This window comes from Drosophila mojavensis, unplaced genomic scaffold, assembly GCF_018153725.1.
Source record: "Drosophila mojavensis isolate 15081-1352.22 unplaced genomic scaffold, ASM1815372v1 contig_136, whole genome shotgun sequence".
Taxonomy (NCBI): Eukaryota; Metazoa; Arthropoda; class Insecta; order Diptera; family Drosophilidae; genus Drosophila; species Drosophila mojavensis.
The window spans coordinates 14007552-14027112 of NW_025318667.1; the positions used below are offsets into that span (position 1 = coordinate 14007552).

The window sequence follows — 19561 nt, forward strand, 5'->3', positions numbered from 1 at the left end:
GTAAAGCTAACATGCTCGTTTTAACAGTAACAGCGCTATACAGAGCGCAAAACGGAGCACGCTAACGCAAAATGCGCTAACGTTAAAAGCTAAATTGAAATCTGTACGCAGATCCGCGAGCAAAGATAAATAAAACTATGTTTGTTACAAACATATTTGTTTCGTTTTTTCCTTTTATTTGCATTTAGTGATTGGTATACATATGTAGATAATAATATGCACTTGATATTATCAAAATACTGCGTTTGCTCTTATGGGCAGGGTAGGCATTCAATTTGAAAACCAAAAAATCAACATACATACATATATCGAAATACGTTTTTTTATATGATTATGTATATATAAACTTAAATGCTCTGCTCACCATGCCATGTGCATGATAATTTTCAAGTGCTGTACATTTCTTTTAAATTGGCTAAAAATATTATATTGTGAATTATGTATATCTTTTTTTTTTTTCTATAAGTAGTGTTAATTAATTAAAGGATTGTTTATCAAGTCAATTTATTAATTATATGTATATGTAAAGATGCTCAGCGTCCAGCTCTTTGAATTCTCTATTAACGCTAGTCTAGTTAAAAGTTTAATATTTCCCTAACCTCTGTTGCACCATAACCCAACGTCTTTTCCAGTAATTAACGCTGTCGTTTAACTAATCATAAGTCCTAAGTACATTTTTGTGAATATGAAATCGATTTTTCATTCAAAAGGCATTTCTCATAACGTTCGATGAATAAAGAACATAAATATATATTTTACATATATGTATATATGTATACATCTATGAACCGTACAAAATGGTTATGCAAAACAGTTATAGGCATATGTTTACAAATTTGATTTACTTTCATAAGTTCTATTTATGCATGTCTATATGTGTGTGTTTTTTTTTTTTTTTAATTTTTATTTGTTTAAAGATCAAATTTTATTATTTTGAATATTTTAATATTATTATTATTCTGGTTATATACCAAATTAAATTCTTAACAATCGGGTTTAATTTGCTTTTGTTTTTTATTTATAATAGTTAAATAATAATAATAAAAATAATATTAATGTTTGTGGTACAATTACGCATAATAAATTATAATAGCACAAGTTTCTCTTTCACTTTCCTCTATTTCTCTTCAACATACTTATCATTTACACTGTTAAAAAAAAAAAAAACCAAACAATATTAATTTATATATATGTATTTGTATATTTATATATATACGTAAAAAAATAAACAACTTGGTTGACTTTGAACTATTTCGTTTAGGCGTATATTATTATTATTATTATTATTTTTAATTATTTATTTCACTTTTCTTTGTTTGTTTATCGCGTCATATGGAACGGCACTTGGTTGAGATTTCGCCCGGGCCTGCTGGGGCATTTTCTAACACAATCGTAGTAATACAAAGTAAACACATACATAAATATATATATGCAGTTACATAAGAAAAAATAATGAATAAAGAAGTAGCCAAAAGATATTGTATTATGTTTTTTTTTTTTTTTTTTTTTTTTTGTTATTGTTTATATGTGTATTTGTATAGATTTATATCTAGCGCAACACGCCCAATCGACAGCCTAGCTTCTCAAACACACTGCTCAATCAATATATTTTTGCTGTTGTTGTTTTTGGTTGAGCAGCATACTCGCCTTTTCTATGTCAGAAATAAGCCATCGTTTTCTAGATCTCACTCTGTCGTTCTTTTCCCCTCTCTCTCTCTATCTCTTTTAGTTTTGAATTTGTGGCCTGTTTAAATATTAAGAATCATGCTACAAAAATATTAATATTGATAAATGTTGCTCCCCATCGAAAGACCCAAGTGCGACGCCTCCCGAAGCTCGTGGCACGCAGCACGAAGCTCGCGGCTCTCTTCCTCTCACTGTCGCGCATTCTGTTGTCCACAGCTGGCTTCTGTCCGGTGTAGCCGATCCGCTCGAGCTTCTGCCTGCGTCTCGGCTAACATTTTGCCGCGCAACATACACACTACATATACATATATCTATCTATCTATATGTATATGTATCTGTATACATATACATATGTATGCATATGTATCACGTGTGTGTTTAGAGTAGAGGCTGATTTGCTTTCCTTTTTGGGTTGTTTTAGTTGTTTTGTTGGTTGTGTGTGTGAATCTGTTCGTCTGTGGTGTGTGTTTGTGTATATATTTCGGCGTGTGTGTATTTCGGCGAGTCAAATCAACGCGATCATTTGTCCTCGCAGCAGCCCGTCTTGGCCAGCTGCTTCTGAAGTGCGGGCGGAATGAAATCTTTCGTCTTGGAATGATTGCCCTGGCCAAGCAGCGCCGGCTCCACATGCTTGCCCTCCTGTATGCGCTGTATGCTCTTGAGCAGATCGTAGTTAATACGATCGCTGACTATCGAATCCTTTCTGCAATAGCCAATCGCAAAGAATCATTAGAGACATGAGCTATATACATATATGTATATACATAGGTATATATGTATATATATTTGGTATATATATAGAGGTATATACATATCAATATATATATATATCTATACCCCACTCACTTGTAGTCCGGATGGCTGAGCACCTGCTCACGTATCCAGGTAGCCGTGGTGATCAGCTCGCCGGCGGCGCGCTTCTGTATGAAGCGCAGATACTGTTCAATTGTGCAGTGCGTGTCTGTGTCCACCTCCATCGACTGCAGATAGCTCCGTATTAGCGGCACCAGGCCAGGGAATACGCCGGGCTGCAAGGAATTAGATTGTGGCTATTTAGATGACCGTAGATTTTCTATATAAACAGCCGTCAATTGGGATGAGCCTCCCTCCAGCACTTACCTTGCCATTGAAGATCTCATTGATGGTAAGCAGCTGGAACAGCTCGGTGTCCTCATCATCTGTATCGGTGTGATCGCTGTCGGTGCTTCCATTCTGAATGTGGGTGCCATTGGTGTTGGTGCTGCTGCTGTTGGCATTGCCGTTTAGTCCGTTTCCATGACCATTCAGCTTGGCAGTGCCGTTGAATAGAGGCATCGAATCCGTCGCATTGCTGCTGCCATTTGTGTTCGTTGTGGTGCCGTTGATTTGGACACAGGCGGCGCGCTGTTCCGTCGACTTGGACGATTTGCGGAACCAGAATTTCTCCTTGCGGCACGCATCCCGCTTCTGGGCCGTTTGCATATTCTCATCGACCTTGCTGATGGGCGTTAAGAAGTTCAGCTGATACGATAAGATGACACGGGTCAACAGCACCACAAAGCACACAATCGCCGCATTCTCAAAGTCGGAGATTTGCGCCTCGCAGGGACGAAACTCGACACGCCAGCCAATCGAGCTGTTCGGAGGCGGCGGCTTGAAGCGCATCGTCTGCCAATTGGTTGACTGGATGTTCTCGAAATGATCTGTGTCCTCCTCATCATTCTGATGGACCTTCTCGCTAAACAGCGATACGGTGTCCCGAATGAACAGATGGGCCACATGCTGGGCCAACAGATGATCGATGCCGCCCTCGATGAGACGCTTGTACACAGCCTCATCGTAGGTGAGCTTCACATCGTTGTATTTCGCCCCCTCGGGCGACAGATACGAATCGATGGAGTCGTATCGCGATTTGGCGATACGAAATTTGTTTTCCTTAAGCGGCTTCAGGCCGCGCTCCTCCTCTGTGCGGCAATCCACCGAGGAGCTGATCACATTCCAGCGGCAATCCGATTCGGTTAGATAGCCGCGGTAAACCGGCGAGGCGGCGGTCAGGGCCAACATAATGGGACAAAGCGGCGCCAGTTGATCATACAGGCGGCGCGCCTCGGTTATGTTGCAGGCCTGAAACGTTAGCTGGAGGCAGCAACAGCCCATGCCGAAACCCATGGCATCCAGGAGCACAACATCCGGCTCGCCAGGCGGCGCTCCCTCCACAGGCAGCTGTGTGTTTACATCCTTGAAGACTGGAAAGCGATTGCATTACTCATTAGCAATTGGAGTATAGACTGAGCGGCTATGGAGCTTACCCTTCAGCTTGATAGAGACCTTCTCGCCCCGTCGCATGCGTATGTTCCGCGTGAGCGTCTTGAATCGTGGATGGCCCGGAAATATGGCTTCATCGGGAAAGTAGAGTGAACGGGCCGAGCTCAGGGGATCTTCGGGTCGTGGCTGGTACACCGGATACGTAAAGTTTGGCGCACCGAGACGCGGAAAGTTTGTTATGGACATCACACATTCATCGCTGTCCAGCAGCTCGGTGACCTCCTCGCGGCGATACCGCATGTTGGCCTCCACCAAGTTGAAATGTGCCATCAGCCCGCCAAAGGGCTTGCCCGGAGTGCCTTCGATCATGTAGGCGCCATATTCGGGCCGCCACAGCGACTTCACGCCGTTGGGATCCGCCAGCTCCTTTTCGTTGAGTTTCGCCAGCAGATCCTTGGCCTTCAGTGAAACGCGCGCCACCTTCTGCTCATCGTCGAACTTGACAATTATGTATTCCACTTCGTCGCCCCATTTGAGTATGTCGCCCTGGCGATCCTTAAGTCTGTGATATAAATGTATGAACTGATTGATTCCGTGCTCACGAACATGATCTACGAGTTTTTTGGTCTCCTCCCAGGAGAGTGGATTGCCCTCGCTCAATAGGCCCATTGCTGCAAGAGAGAGAGAGAGAGAGAGAGTCAGATGTTGTTAGATTGATATTGATATAGAAAATTAATAGTGCTCCAAAGCACAGCTGCATACACGGTGGAGGAGAGACAGAGAGGGAGAGAGCGAGGAAGACAGAGAGAGGGCGAGAACAAGGCACAGTTTGTCACATTTAGATAAATTTATAATTTTGACTTTCTGTCAATTTTGTGTCTCGTTTCTATTGAAAACTCCGAACTGTCTCTGATTCTTATTCCATCTTTCGTTCTCTGTAGAAAATATTCCTGGTCAAGGAACTCTTTGATTAACTGACAAAGTAATCTTTTGAAAGGAAAAGCAATTCAAGTTTCAATACCCAAATCACATACATCCAAATAAATCTATTTTAAGAGCCGCACAAGTCGTAAAAAGCTAATCGGTCAGTTGAGGGACAGATAGGCGATGTTGCGGGACAGCAACAGCAACAGCTGCATCGAACCTAAACTCTTGAGGTATATATTCACAGTTAGCACTGAGAAGTGCATAGAGAGGTGAAAGGTACCTTGGTTTCATACTTGGTTTCATACTGCTCACAATCCAATTGGCCTTTATCTATCTACAATTCAGAACGAGTATTCGATGGTTGACTTTAACAAAGGCAAAAACTCCTTTTTGTGTGCCTATTTTAAATAATACGCATGCATCGATTATTATTTATTTATAAAAATGTAAAAGAAAATCGTCTGACCGCGATTAGATGTGCTTGGTGAATAATTCCAGTATATAGTTGCTAGGGTTCAGTTCGCTTTATTAATTGATGAGCTTTAAATAAATAATTGCTAAATCGATAATGGCCTAATAATACCCTCAGCAGTGAAAAGAAAATTAATCATGTTATTGATAACACAAATTATAGCTGTTGATAGGTTTTTTTGTTATATACATATATATATATCTGATACAATATATAATTGAGAACTTAAATTACATATATAAAAATTCCAGTGCATAGCAACACCTGGGATAACCAAAGGTCATCCGAAATCGATCCATTGTTATTCAAATCAGTCGCTCGATAGGATCATCACGAACTGCACGATAAGTATCACAAACAAACACAAACTTTACAATATACAATGCAAATTCGAAGTCTCCAGGTCTAAAAGTGTTCAAATTAGGTTGAAAAAACCAAGTCGATTTTTCGATTATTCTCGATAAAAAAGTTATCGGACGATTAATCGAAAAAATATGATAAACTTGTACTGCCTATGGTATACACGAGTATGCATGCCAAATTTCAGCTCTCTAGCTCTTATATCTTCTGAGATCCTTTTGCTCATACGGACGGACAGGGCTATATCGACTCAGCTCGTCAATCTGATCAAGAATATATATACTTTATGGGGTCTGCGATGATTCCTTCTGCCTGTTACATATTTTTCACTAAACCATTATACCCTGACTTCCCATTTTCAATGGGTTCAGGGTATAAAAAAAACAACTACCAGCTAATTAATTGTCTAATAAATCCAGCTCAAAATTGTGAAGCTATTAAACAACAAACAGCATTGCCATCTGAAATACTGCACTATATATCTTCAGCTTGCGATTTACTGTGATTCTGTACTACATACATACATATATACTATATTCGATTTGCATATAAATCACGTTTAAACTCAAACCCAGTTTTGTCGCTGTTTCACATTACACATTTTAACAAATACCAAATCGCTCAGCTGTGACAGTAATTGTATATTTCAGTGGAACTAGCAGCCAAAAGAAACATGAAAAAAAAAAAACCGACAAATAGTTATTATAGCAACTATATAATAGAAAGCATAGTAGTGTATATCTATTACAATTCAGTAAGCATTTAATGCCACTCGAGATCGAAAAGTTTCAAAATATTTATTTTGCAAGAGCTCCGTATCGTAATACGATATGGATCGTATGTATTACAATAAAAACTCTTCTAGATAGGTGCGATAAAGAGAAGCCTAATAATGATCAATTGAATCTATTTATGCCTAGGCAATCTATTTACGCCAGCTGATACCGTAAAGATCAACTCGATTGGCTTGTACAAGAGTTGGGACAGGGTCTGTTTCCCTTGACATGCTCAATCGATGGCAGTAAAATTAGAATGCTTCACCTGAGCACGCCTAGAGAAGCTAACTCTGACCATTTTACTCATTAGTTAAGCCTGCCTTAGATGAGACAATTTGATTTGATTTGATTGATTAGTGATGCATTGATGAAGCATTCTATATAGAATTAAATTTCACTCCAAATTGAAAAAAAAGTAGAGTTTGTATACCTTTGATACGTTCGCTAGTTGTAGCACTTTAAAATAATACTGATGCACTCTATTTCGAAAAACCCTCTTTGAAGAAACGAGAGTCAACTAGAACTTGATCGCTTCACGGCTAAACCACTACTAAATATACCCACGGCCAGACTCCGATTACTTATGCAGTGGATGGGAACGACGCTCGGACAGTCAGAATAGCGCTTCGTATCGCATTGCAAGCGCACGATCCAACGATCATTCATCGATCCATTCATCCACCCATCCATCGATTGCCGATGACGAAGCTGACAACAACAACGGCGACAAATTTACCGTTGCCAAATTTGACGATCACAGTGGGAGATTCCAACAAAAAACGTCGCAAAAGTTCTATTTATTTATTGTTGATGAGAATAGGATATACTTGAAATTCCTTTAACTATGATGATAAACAATGTCTCAGCTTTGCCAAGTTGAGGTAGATCAATCAAATATAAACATATCTATATATATGATATCTAGGTTAAATTTCTGGCATATCTTCATATTTCTACAGTTTACACATAATACATATATCATATCATATTGTTATGAAACTAAATTCTTTCGTATTCTTTTATAATAATAATAAATAATAATAATGTGGTATACAAAAGATTTTAGTTTCATACAAAATTTGATATGATATTATTTATATATATGTATATGTATATTATGTCGACTGTGAGAATATAAGCAAGAAATTTGACCCAGAAAGTTTCATTGATTCTGATCACTTCATATATTTATTTAATACTACATATTGCTTCCCTAGTTCAAATTGATTTTCTTACAATGATTTCCCTATCAAGATCACAAGCAATATTTTTTGTTTTTTGTAACAAAAACTATCAGCTGATACCACTGTGCGTGTGGAAGTGCCACCCATTTGGGGATTTTCATATCTGTATTGGAACGGATGTCGCAGTTGCTGAGGCAGGTGCCCAGAAAGGTGGACGATGGAGTGTGGTACGTTTGACGGCACTTGAAACTCTAGATTGCCTTTATAATTATTTGGACTACTTAATTTATTATGCATATTTAATACCAATCGTAAAGTAAAAATAAAATACTTTATTTTTTATTATTATTAATTCTTGTTATATGGATTTATATTTTGTTTATTATAGATTGCACTTGCTACATTGGGCCGGCATTTTGATTTATTAGACTATAAAGATTATAATTAGACGGGGTCGTAATTTGATACCGTAAGCTATATATGTATTTTAAAGAAATGCTTCTCGAGGACCGATCAAACTACATATTTTATTGAACTGTATCATATGACTGATATGTTCATGTTTGTAACAAGTATCTTCATGGTAAATATTTCAAATATCTGCTACAGTTACCACGAAGATATGCTCATGTCAAATATGTATCGAATATTTATGCTTCATGACATAATTTTACTATGTAGAGCAACTTCAATTCTCGTGAGCTCATGATAATATTAACTGATACATATGAATCTATCTATCTTCATGATAAATTTGAACCATGTAAATCAACTTCAAAGCCTAACAGCTCACATGAATATCTTCATTGTAAATATTTACAGTTAAATAAGTAATTTTATATTTCTGAACATAAATATTTACATGTTATATAGAACATCTTCATTGTAAAAAAGTTTAGAATATTCGCTAAATTTAATATTCACATATCAATAGTCAATATTTGTTAGTCAGTTAAACTCAAAGGCTCAACAACTCACAACAAAGTCTTTGTGTAAAAAGCCTATAAATTATCGTTCATTTGAAGAGCCCAACTAATATGCCGATCTCCAGTAGTAAGATAAATCGATAAACGATTACCTTGCAATGTGTAACGATTATATATTGCCGTATCGTAAACAGAATTATGAATGTCTTTTCATCAATTGTATATACTATAAGGGAAGAGGAGGAGAAGAAAGGGAACTTCTGATTGATGAGTTATAGGGGGTTTTACATATACTATATGTTTCGAAATGTTGGGCTCTGTAAGTTCTGATTGTTTAACAATCTGAATGAGCAAATTGAATTACTGTTCGTAGAACACATAACGGAACAGCTACCAGAATAAGCTTACACAATCGACTACAGTATGCATCAGTTGAATTTCTGTATAAAATCTAAATGGTTTAATTAAGCAGTTCGCGTTTGGTCGCAGCTGTAGTTAATTTAAACTAAAACAAGTAAGAAGGCTCTAGACGAGACTGCTCGACTAGGAGATACCCTGAAAATATGTGTACATTCCAAAGCACAAGTCTCTAGTACTTGAAATGCGTTTTTTTTACAAATTGGGGGCGAAGGGGCGTATCCAAAATCTGTAAATAACAAAATCTTGTATATATATATACTGTGTATACACAGTCTCCAGGTCTAAAAGTGTTCAAATTAGGCTGAAAAAACCAAATCAATTTTTCGATTATCTTCGATAAAAAAAGTTATCGGATGAGTTATCAAAAATAGTTGATAAACTTGTACTGCGTATGCTAGCTCCCATATCTTGCTCATACGGACAGACGGATAGGGCTATATCGACTCAGCTCGTCGTCCTGATCAAGAATATATGTACTTTATACACCATTACCATTATACACTGATTTCCCATTTTCAATGGGTTCAGGGTATAATTAACCACATACATTCATAAATATGCATCATACATATACAAAAGTGAGAGCTTCAATGTAATAAAAATTTCATATACTAAAATAAACCAAATACAAGATCAAGCCTTACAGTATTTCATCGCATTTCAGGATTTTTTGATTGCCTTAATTTAGTAAAAGAGTATTATATAATGGTCTCTTATTATATTTATATTTAAACATTTTAATAAATTATACAATATTTATAATAATTGCAAATCAAATTAAGCTTTTTTGCGCCCATAAATTAGTTCGTCCAAAGCCATAAAATAAAATAATGATAGGTAATACCAATCAAAAAAAAAAAAAAATAATAATAATCCAAAACAAACAAAAAAATTTTTGTCTAGCATGCCGAAGTTTAAATACCTTTAGAAATTCTGTAGTATATTCGAACTTTCTTGCTGAGTGATTGTTCGTAGCTTCGCTATATAGTAAGGTATTATAGATATCTACAGATATATTAAGATATATGGAAAAATATTATATGTCAGTGCTCATATCTGTAGACACCGTACAGCATCTATTTTTATATGTTTACAGCTAACAGTTATGGCATTCTCAATAATTATATTATACCCTCTTCAAGGCCATAAAACCGTTCAGTTATCATTTGAAGTGCTTTCGAAATTCACAGCTTGTCAAACCAGAAATTTTTTCCATTTCCTTCTGATTAGACTAGCCGAAATGGATTACTTATAATATATTATTATTATTTATTACAAATATATATGTAAAACCAACTTTTGGTCAAACATTCTCCTCTTATTATATACATTTTTTTTCTTCGATTTATATATATATAGTCTCGCAAGGTTAGCAAGCATTCGATATCGTGGTTAGTTCAAAGAGCTAGCATTAGGGTGGACCAAATATTTAGATAAGAATCGACTATAAAATGTTAAAAACACACAACGGGCTAATTAGTTAGTCAAATGATGTGCCCTTTATTCAGCTACTGCCACATAGCATTTATATATATACATATATATATACGTATATACAGACACACACATATATGTATATGTATCTAATGTATACTGACCAACGCAACTCGCTTGGCCAAAATGATTTGAACAAATTGCTGAAATTCTGCGAAGCCATTAAAAGTGTCTGTGTGTGCACGTCTATATGTATCTGTGTGTGTGTACAAATTGCTCCATATGTGAACACGTGTGAGTGAGAAAGAGGGAAGTTGAGAGAGAGAGCCTAATTCTCATTTTGTGCACGGCTTGAAATTCGTTCGTAGCGTTTTTTGTTTTTTTGAATGCTTGAATGCCTATCCATAAAATGGATAGCAATGGTTAGAAAGCTTCAAGTTGTAGTAGATTTAAATTGTATAGGGTATAACAAGAGTAGAGTATCAGAAGTTTCCTATCGATTCAAATATCAAAATCATAAAAGTTATACTGAAATAAAATGTTAAATAAAATAATTACATATTTCAAATAAAAGTTAGCGCAAGGTTCATGCATTGATCTGCAATTAAATTTGTTTGATTAGCCGATCTTAGTTTTCACCTTAGCCTTTAATTAGACATCATCAAACCAGTTTAAGGATTATGCAATTCACAGGGTATGCAATTAGTTGAGCAGCTTCAGTAAACATGTTCTTACACGTTGTATCAATAGACATTTCTGATACAAAAGAAAAACAATTTTGATAAGCCCAATTCAAGTTGATAAGCTTGTGTTGTAAAATCTATTATAGATTTTAGTATGTGTATGTGTGTGTGTGTGAGTATTTGGGTGTGTGTTTATGTGTCATAAGTAGCGTTGATAAACCCTGATAAAGTTGATGAAAAACAGTTACAGCACAGCTTGTTGAGCTGCTGAGCACTGGCAGTGCACAAGGTGGCGTATACGTAATAAGCTAAAGTCGCGAATCGAATGCGGAAAGAGCTAATGTACAACATGCAACAACATGCAACAACAGCAACAACAGAAATAGCCATTTCTCAGGGTCAAACAATGCAGGCAAATGAAATAGAAAACATACAAGAGTCTAACTACAGATGCAGAACGTAAGATACAGAGAATAGAATATACCAGATATACATATATATACACATCGGAATCATAGATGTGCTCTGGGTTTATCTGTAACGGAATATAAACAAATTGCCAACGATTTGCCATGCATGTGAGCATATATAGAGGAAATTGTAGTCGTTGCACTTGAAATAATTGCATGACATATGAGATTAGGACAGATTACGTATACGGCTCATAAAACGAGCAAAATTACGAATGCTAGCGAAAACATAAAATGAAGAGAACCAGACGCCAACTGACAAGGAGAAGAATAGAGGGCGAAAGAGGAAAGTCAAATTAAGTGTCGGCCGACGCTAAACACAAAACAAAAGCAAACAGCAAAAGAAACAAGCAAGAACGTAGCAGTCGGGCGTTACCGACTGCGGAATACTCATTCACATCCCATCAACAATTTAGTAGTTAAGTTTCGCTCTAATACTGTAGAATATACAGGTTTTTCCGATTTGCCCCGCCCCAACTGGGCGTAGACACCTCATTTTTTGTCAGTTTTTAGAACGTGATAACGGTACCCTAACTGCAAAGTTTGAATGCTTACCCTCAAAAAAAGTGAAATTACAGGGTATTTTCCGATATGCCACGCCCCTAAAGAGGCGTAAAAATTATTTTTTGAGGAATCAATAGGGGAGGCTACCAGTAACTCAACTATCCAAATTTGAAGCTTCTAGCTATTATACTTTAGCAGATATAGACGTTTGCGGTTTGCCACGCCCCCTGTGGGCGGACATATATCCGACAAAGCTTTTTGGTCTTGGGTGATCAGATCGAGTATATATACAAAATTTGAGGTCTCTGGCATCAATAGTGTCCAAAATATAGCAGAACATAAAAAATCACTATATCTTCAGGTCCGATTTGCCACGCCCCTAATGGGCGTAGACTTATAATTTTGTTTTTAGACTTTATAGAATCATAACATTAGCTGACGTGCAATGGGCGGAGATATATCCGCCATAGCTCGTGATTCTGGGTGGTACTAAATTTCAGCTTTCTAGCTCTTCAGCAAACATGATTTCTGGTATATCGGAAAATGTATTTTCCGATTTGCCACGCCCCTAGTGGGCGGATCGGGAAAATTTTAACACTTTATAAATCGCAGATATACAGGAGTATGTGTTCCAAATTTCTAGCCTCTAGCTTCAATAGCGCCGAAATAGATTGCGTTCATACGGACAGACGGACGGACAGCAAGACGGACATTGCACAAAACCAATATACTCATTTCACTTTCGTGAATGAGTATAAAAACAATTGCGACGTAATAGAATTGTAAGAGTTCGCTCAGAGAGCAGAGGCTATATTATTGCATAGATAAGTCGCGTGTGTGTGTGTACACGGTTACTCAATCATATATACATGCATACATATACATATGTCTGTCTGTCTGCTGAGTTATTTGTGAAAATGCGTCTCTAAATTTGGTAGCTGTCAATGGGACAAATTGTTCGGTTTGCTTTTGCGCTTTGCTCTGATTGACTGTCTACTGATTGACCAAGCGATAAACTGTTTGATTCACCAATTGACTTATTGACTGACCAATTTACTGATTGAATGAATGCATTGCTGATGATGCAACGATCTGACCATCTGATTGACTCTATCGTAGATGGACTATTTAAGCAATTTATTGCCTGTGCTAGACCGAGAAGTTTGAAGTGATATACCAAATGATTGACTGATTGATAGACTGAAATAGTTTATGAAAGTTAAACCAAATGATTGATGGATTGAATGAAAGATTAATCAATTGACAATTGATTAACTGATTGTTTGACTGACTGATTGAGTGACTTATTGGAAGACTTAACGATTGAGGCACTGAATGACTGACTGATTGAGTTACTCGTTGATTAACTTAATGATTGAGTGGCTGAATGATTGACATATATTAAATAACTAATAGATTATTTGCTGATGATGATGATAGCGGTTGATTGACCATTTTGACCATTTGATCAAGTGATCGGCTGACTGTTGATCGACTGACTGATTGATAGACTGACCTAGTTTATGAAAGTTAAACCAAATGACTGATGGATTGTATAAAAGTCTGAGCAATCGACATTTGATTAACTGATTGTTTGACCGACTGATTGACTGACTCATTTATTGACTTAATGATTGAGGGGCTGAATGACTGACACAGATTAAATAACTAATAGATTATTTGCTGATGATGATGATGACTAAAGGTTGATTGAAGGACTAATTATTTGACCATTTGATCAAGTGATCGATTGACTGTTTGACTGATTGATGGACTGAGCTAGTTCCTGAACGTCAAAAGACTGATAGATTGATTGAAAGACTAACAGTTTGGATAACAAATTGACGACTGCATTTCAAACTCTGATTGACTGAACGATTGGTTGATACGTCTGACAGTTAAACCACTTGACTGATGGATTGACTCACTGAATTGCCTATTGAAATGATTGCGCTAATATTTCTTGAGACTTTTTCATCGTAAACCAAAAATGTAAACTGATATCGAACGGGTTCGATGTTTGCTTCAGCAATCAAAATTAAAACTGTACTGTATTTCCCAAGAGTTAAGTGCCTGACTCACTGAAGATGTAAATCAGATTGGGCTTATTATCGGTCAAAGAAGACAAATTTATATAAAAACCATATCTAGCAATTTTCCTAGAATTGAATATATTTTGTTCTTTTGCGTGGATCGACAACGAGAATCCTTCATAATGGGCATGGCAAATAAAAATAACTTCTTTTTCTGAAGTTTATAATTATTTTTCTTTTTCTTTTGTGGCCTATTTGTTGATTTTGTATTTTTAGGGCCGACAGGAACTGACGCTGATATCAAATTGTCTAAAGCACTTGTGTAAATTGAACCCATAATAAAGTTCAACTGTTATTTATAATAATTTGTTAATTTCGTTAAACATTTATTTAAACAGGTTTTCATTAGTAAGACGTAGACAAGCAGGCGATATGATGGACTGTATCGGCTGTTGAATACCGTTTATAATTTTATAATTTTGCATATTTCAAACAGAAAATGTTTCAAAATATCAACTTTTTCATAATACATGTATATAGTTAATATCACTGCTCGCCTCAATGAGTACAGAGTATTGCAAATGGTCTTATGCAATTGCTGGTGCTATTTCAGCCATTTATCTCATCGGATGTGTAAATAGTGGAGTGAAAATACATCAACCACTCCAAACTAACATCGGCCCTTAGAATGACGCACTACAAGCTGATTGCGAGACAATTGACGAAGATGACGATAACTCTAAGAATTATGATGATGATGATGACGCACTAGAGCATATACATATGTATGTGTAGATATATACACATACTCATAAATATCCATATTTAGCTTAAATTTCTTGTGCCAATTATATAGCCAATTAAGCAGCGACATTTAAATTGAGATCATAAATTGAAAGAGAAATAGCTGCACCCGGAAAGCATATCATATAATCCACCATGGCATATGTTACAGATATACATACATATATATAATATAGATAGAAATCATCAGTCTAAAAAATTCCTCGATGAGCTATGTAAAGGAGAAGTGCCGCAGAGCTAAATAAATTATAATAAATAAGCATTGCAAAAGTTGAGATCATATGCTAAGAATATGTCTCTATTAAAAAACTAGAAACGTTTATTGCTCTCCGAAATAAATATTTTAATATCTACAAATTGAATTTCATTGTCAAAGTTTCCTAAGCATGCATATACCCTCATACGTATATACCCGTATACGTATGTATATATATATATATATAGCTGTTTTGCTATGCATTTCATCAACACGTGCAACAAAATTTCATTAGGGTCAACAGCTGGTTATATGATTAAAATTATGACTAATAAACCTTAGGATTTGGACAGGTGCCTTATCTAAGGGCACATAAAACGGCCCAGCAAGTGGGATAAAACTATTAAACAGCTTAGAGATACGCTTAGATAACTGGCTAACTGTAATTTATGAAAATATAGGGTATATTTGTATATGCAATAAAAAATTGTTATTTTTATTTTTATCTATCGCCCAGTTAGATATGCCTCTATATAGTATGTCTAATTCATCTTATCTAACTGTTATTTTATTATATTTCTCAAGCTCGACAGGAAAGTACCCTGTGAAAGTGAACTCACAAATATTATATCTTATCTTTATATCCATAAATATAAGAACTCTCTAGAAACAAACAAGTTCATATTGTCCTGCACTTAATAATAAATAAAAACATCTAGAACATAGGGCGGAAAATATCCAAGTCTCTTGTAGATATCAATATGAGATCACAGATTACAAAGAGAGAAAGGAAAAGGTTTTTAATTATCCTGTGTTAATAGTAAGAACAGCTCATTCGTTCATTCTATTCTCATTAGGCTGCAAGATCTTTATTAATATACACATATACATATACATACATATGTGGGTATTTCACCACAATGAATATTATATTTATTTTTCTGAGAGCCTTGAAGAATTCGAGAAAGTTCTTAAGCGTACGTTGCCTGATAAAGTAAAAAAAAAAAAAAAGATGTATTAAAAATTTTGTCTTTTTTTTTTAATATACTTTCGAGCCAAGATTAAATATATGAAAAACCATTATTAGAAAACCCATAAAAATTATGACATTTGATATTTTAATAAATACGAATATATGTATGTATTATGTATTTAATCGCTATAGAGTATTATTAATTCGAGACACCTGTCTAATATTTTTTTCATTTGTTATGTTTGTGAATATATTATTATATTTATTTATTTTTTTATTGATGTTTGTTTTCGAATGAACATTATTAAAATTCACATGCGCACGGAAAAACGGGAAAGTCCTTTAGTTCTGTAATTATTTTTTTGTTATCATAATTATTGTTATTTTTTTTTTTTTTTTTTTTTTTTTTTTTTTTGCGTCGTCATTTGACAAAGCGATTAGCCCATGGACGGCGGCACCACGGGGCATTGAGATAGACTTTAATGAACTAATAAATGACAAGGTCAACTTTTGCACACAATAGATAAAAACTATGCATACAGATACATGTATTTATATACACCAGTACATACATGCATATATAATAAATAGTTATCTATTAATGTGCCTTTGGGTGTATGTGTGCGTTTACTGTAAGGGGAATCAACATTGATTGCGATAGTAATCGATCGTGTCTATGCGTAACTGTTATTAGCGAGGCCAAGTGCAACCACGTTCGTGTCGTGTCGTGTCATGTCGTGTCGTGCCGTGCTGTTACGTTTTGTGTCGTGCGGTGCCGTGCCCTGTCGTGAGTCATGGCGAGTTTGCGCCTAATGTGCTGACTCACGATGATATTTGCGAGTCTTGTAGCACACAGACATAATATGCTAATTCGCATGATGTTGTTACTCGGTTATCTATAGTTTCTGTTGTTGTTGTTGTTCGTTCTTGTGGTGAAATTGTAGCTCTCACATATGCAAGAGAGCGCAATCCATAGCAGCTATCAATACATTGATTGGTGCGTATGCGTATGAGTGTGTGAGCTGATCTCGCCGCTCTTTTGCTCTCGCTCTCGCTTTCGCTCAACTTTTATTTTCTCGGCGGAGTGCCTTGAACTTCAAAGTCACAACTTACACCCGCTCGACCCCCATCACTACCACTCTCTCTCTCTCTCTCCCTCTCTCTCCCTCTCTCTCTCTCATCCACTCGCAGGTCTTTTAGCTAAAGCCGCAGCAATGCATAAACCCGTTTAAAAAGTAATTTACTTTTCGTTTATCACACGCGACTTGTGCATGAGTAATGGGTCAGTGACGACACAGCTGCCGTATATATTATCATAATGTATAAAATACATATGTGTATGTGCGCATGCGTGTTTTGTGAAGCACTTTATCAATTAGTGATCAAGAATAACACAAAAAAAAAATCACGCTGTTCTCAGTTTTAAAAAACAAAGCAGACGATTTTAGCAAGTGAATGACTCCACAGAAATGTGACTGGCACTTAATTAAACGCGTACGATATTTAAGAGCACACATACATATCTAGGTAAGTATGTATGCAGCGATAAGTTTTCAAATTGATTAGAAAATCAAATTAGAAGCTTCTAGTCTCAAGACTAGCAGTGACCCAACTCAATTGGACTGTATGTAAGTAGCGGCTGCACCCTTCTCACACTTACCCACACACACACACACACACACACACACTCACACATCAATTGGTATGCACATAAATTGGTATGGAAAGCGAATGTCAAGGTTGCGCACGGCTTGAAAATTGGACAACAACGGCGAGAACATACAAAAGCAACGGTAAAAGGCATATAATTTCAAACGAAAATCAATAGAAACTCAAACCCACTGCGAAATTACGCACTTGTTTAAAAAAAGAATCTCATACCCTAAGTGCATTTTAAAAGCTTATATTGTCATCAGAACTATGTTTGTATGCACAATAAACACTTACCGGCAAATGCTGTAGAAGAAGAATTCCAAAAGCAACAAACGCGTGCTTCTTTCTAATAAAAGTTGTTGGTTGATTTCTGGGTAGGTTGCTGTATTATGCTACTGCTGCTGCTCAGCTGTTGCTCTCGCTTTTGGAATATGAAGCAATAATAAAGCCCAAAGGCGGCGGCGTCGTCGGCGTCAGCGTCGGTGTCGGCTGAACAACAAAATGACCTGTTTGTTGTTGGTGCTGCTGTACTCGCTCCTACTGGCTGTGCTACTCACGCTGTCTCTGTTACTCGTGCGCGCTCGCGCTGTCTGTGTGTGTGTGTGTGTGCGTGTTTGTGTGTGTATGGGACCGCGTGTATGTGACCGACCGCGTGCTGATGTTTTTCACACACGTTTTAATTCTGATATATTGAATATTGTTTTTTTTTTTTTTCATTCGTTTTTTGCCGTTCCTTTTGTTGTTGTTGGTTGTGTAATCAAAGGCCAATCTCAACTGACCAGCGACAATTTGACGAGCGATGCCTTAGCTCTTTCCGACTTGTCGCTACTAATAGTTGTAACTGTTGTTGTAATTTGCACTTCTGTTTTTGTTGTTGTTCCGATTTATTGCAGTAGATTGTTTTGCCACGATTTCACAACTTGCTTAGTAAACAAAAGAAATTCATATATAATTTCATTTAGATTTGTCTATAAATTAATATACATATATGTGTGTGTGAGAACAACAAAATGTGCAGGCCGCGTGTTTTTTTTTTTTTTTTTTTTGATTTGCTTTGCACTGCGTTTACTATGTAACTTCCGTTACAGCTGTGACATCAGCGTTGACTGCGACTGCGACTGCAAGCTCATGCAGAATTTGAATATTTCTTAATAATAGATGCATAAGAATTTGTATATATTTACGAACAGCACAAATGTTGCGGCTGTCCCTTTCAGTTTCTATTTTGTTGTTTATGCATGTGTGTGCGTGTGTACATATGTAAGGTTGTCTATGGGCCTCTACATTTGCATGTGTGTATGACCGAGTTGTTCTAATTAGAAGACGCTGCTGCTTAATGTGTTGTGTGCTGCGTACATGTGAGTGCGTGTTTAATGAGTGTGAGTGCGCTAGCGATCCGATTGCTTACTGCTTAATATTCTCTCTCTCTGACGATCCGAAGTCTTATGGAGCCGCTACCAAAAATTTCACAATTCCACTAAAATGCACACACACAATTATTTACTAGAAACTTCACTTGAAACTCAATTGAATGGCGATATTAACGTGCTTCGAAATATTCAGCTATTTTGTTATTCGTTGTTAATTTCTAATTGCCAGCGTAATAATAGCGACACCGATATTTAACACAAAATTCCAAAAAAAAAAGAAAAACAAACTAGAAAACCTGCCACTGCGCGCGGCTATTTATGTAAAAAAAAAAAAAAGGTTGTACGCATTCAATCGGATAGTGCTGCCAGACAATGTTAATGCTCTAACACACCATGGGGTGTAAATGGCAGCGCAATCAGCTGATAGTGTTGCAAAGCGCGCGCGC

General features: G+C 36.5%; 1 protein-coding gene across 5 annotated transcripts; it reads right to left on the reverse strand.

Annotated features, from left to right (window-relative positions):
• Nucleotides 1-1489: 1489 nt before the first annotated feature.
• On the reverse strand, nucleotides 1490-19429 carry LOC6583801 (glutamate--cysteine ligase). 5 transcript variants are annotated; one of them, XM_015161381.3, is made up of 6 exons: nucleotides 19154-19429; nucleotides 18040-18664; nucleotides 3975-4601; nucleotides 2806-3911; nucleotides 2533-2714; nucleotides 1490-2389 (listed from the first exon to the last, which is right to left on the reverse strand). In XM_015161381.3, exons 3-6 carry the CDS (start codon nucleotides 4597-4599, stop codon nucleotides 2206-2208), a joined length of 2097 nt encoding a protein of 698 aa, XP_015016867.1. In that variant the 5' UTR covers nucleotides 4600-4601; nucleotides 18040-18664; nucleotides 19154-19429; the 3' UTR covers nucleotides 1490-2205. The 5 variants fall into 5 exon arrangements, with proteins under 5 accessions (XP_015016867.1, XP_015016868.1, XP_043863774.1 ...); XM_015161382.3 differs by having other exon boundaries at nucleotides 18040-18668; XM_044007839.1 differs by lacking the exon at nucleotides 19154-19429 and having other exon boundaries at nucleotides 18040-18740.
• Between the last annotated feature and the right edge of the window lie 132 nt (nucleotides 19430-19561).

Coding starts and splice junctions, on each gene's coding strand:
- LOC6583801 (XM_015161381.3), bottom strand. CDS start 4,599: ATGGGCCTATTGAGCGAGGGCAATCCACTCTCCTGGGAGGAGACCAAA. Junction 3,912..3,974: donor GGTCTCTATCAAGCTGAAGG/GTAAGCTCCATA, acceptor ATCGCTTTCCAG/TCTTCAAGGATGTAAACACA. Junction 2,390..2,532: donor CTCAGCCATCCGGACTACAA/GTGAGTGGGGTA, acceptor TGGCTATTGCAG/AAAGGATTCGATAGTCAGCG.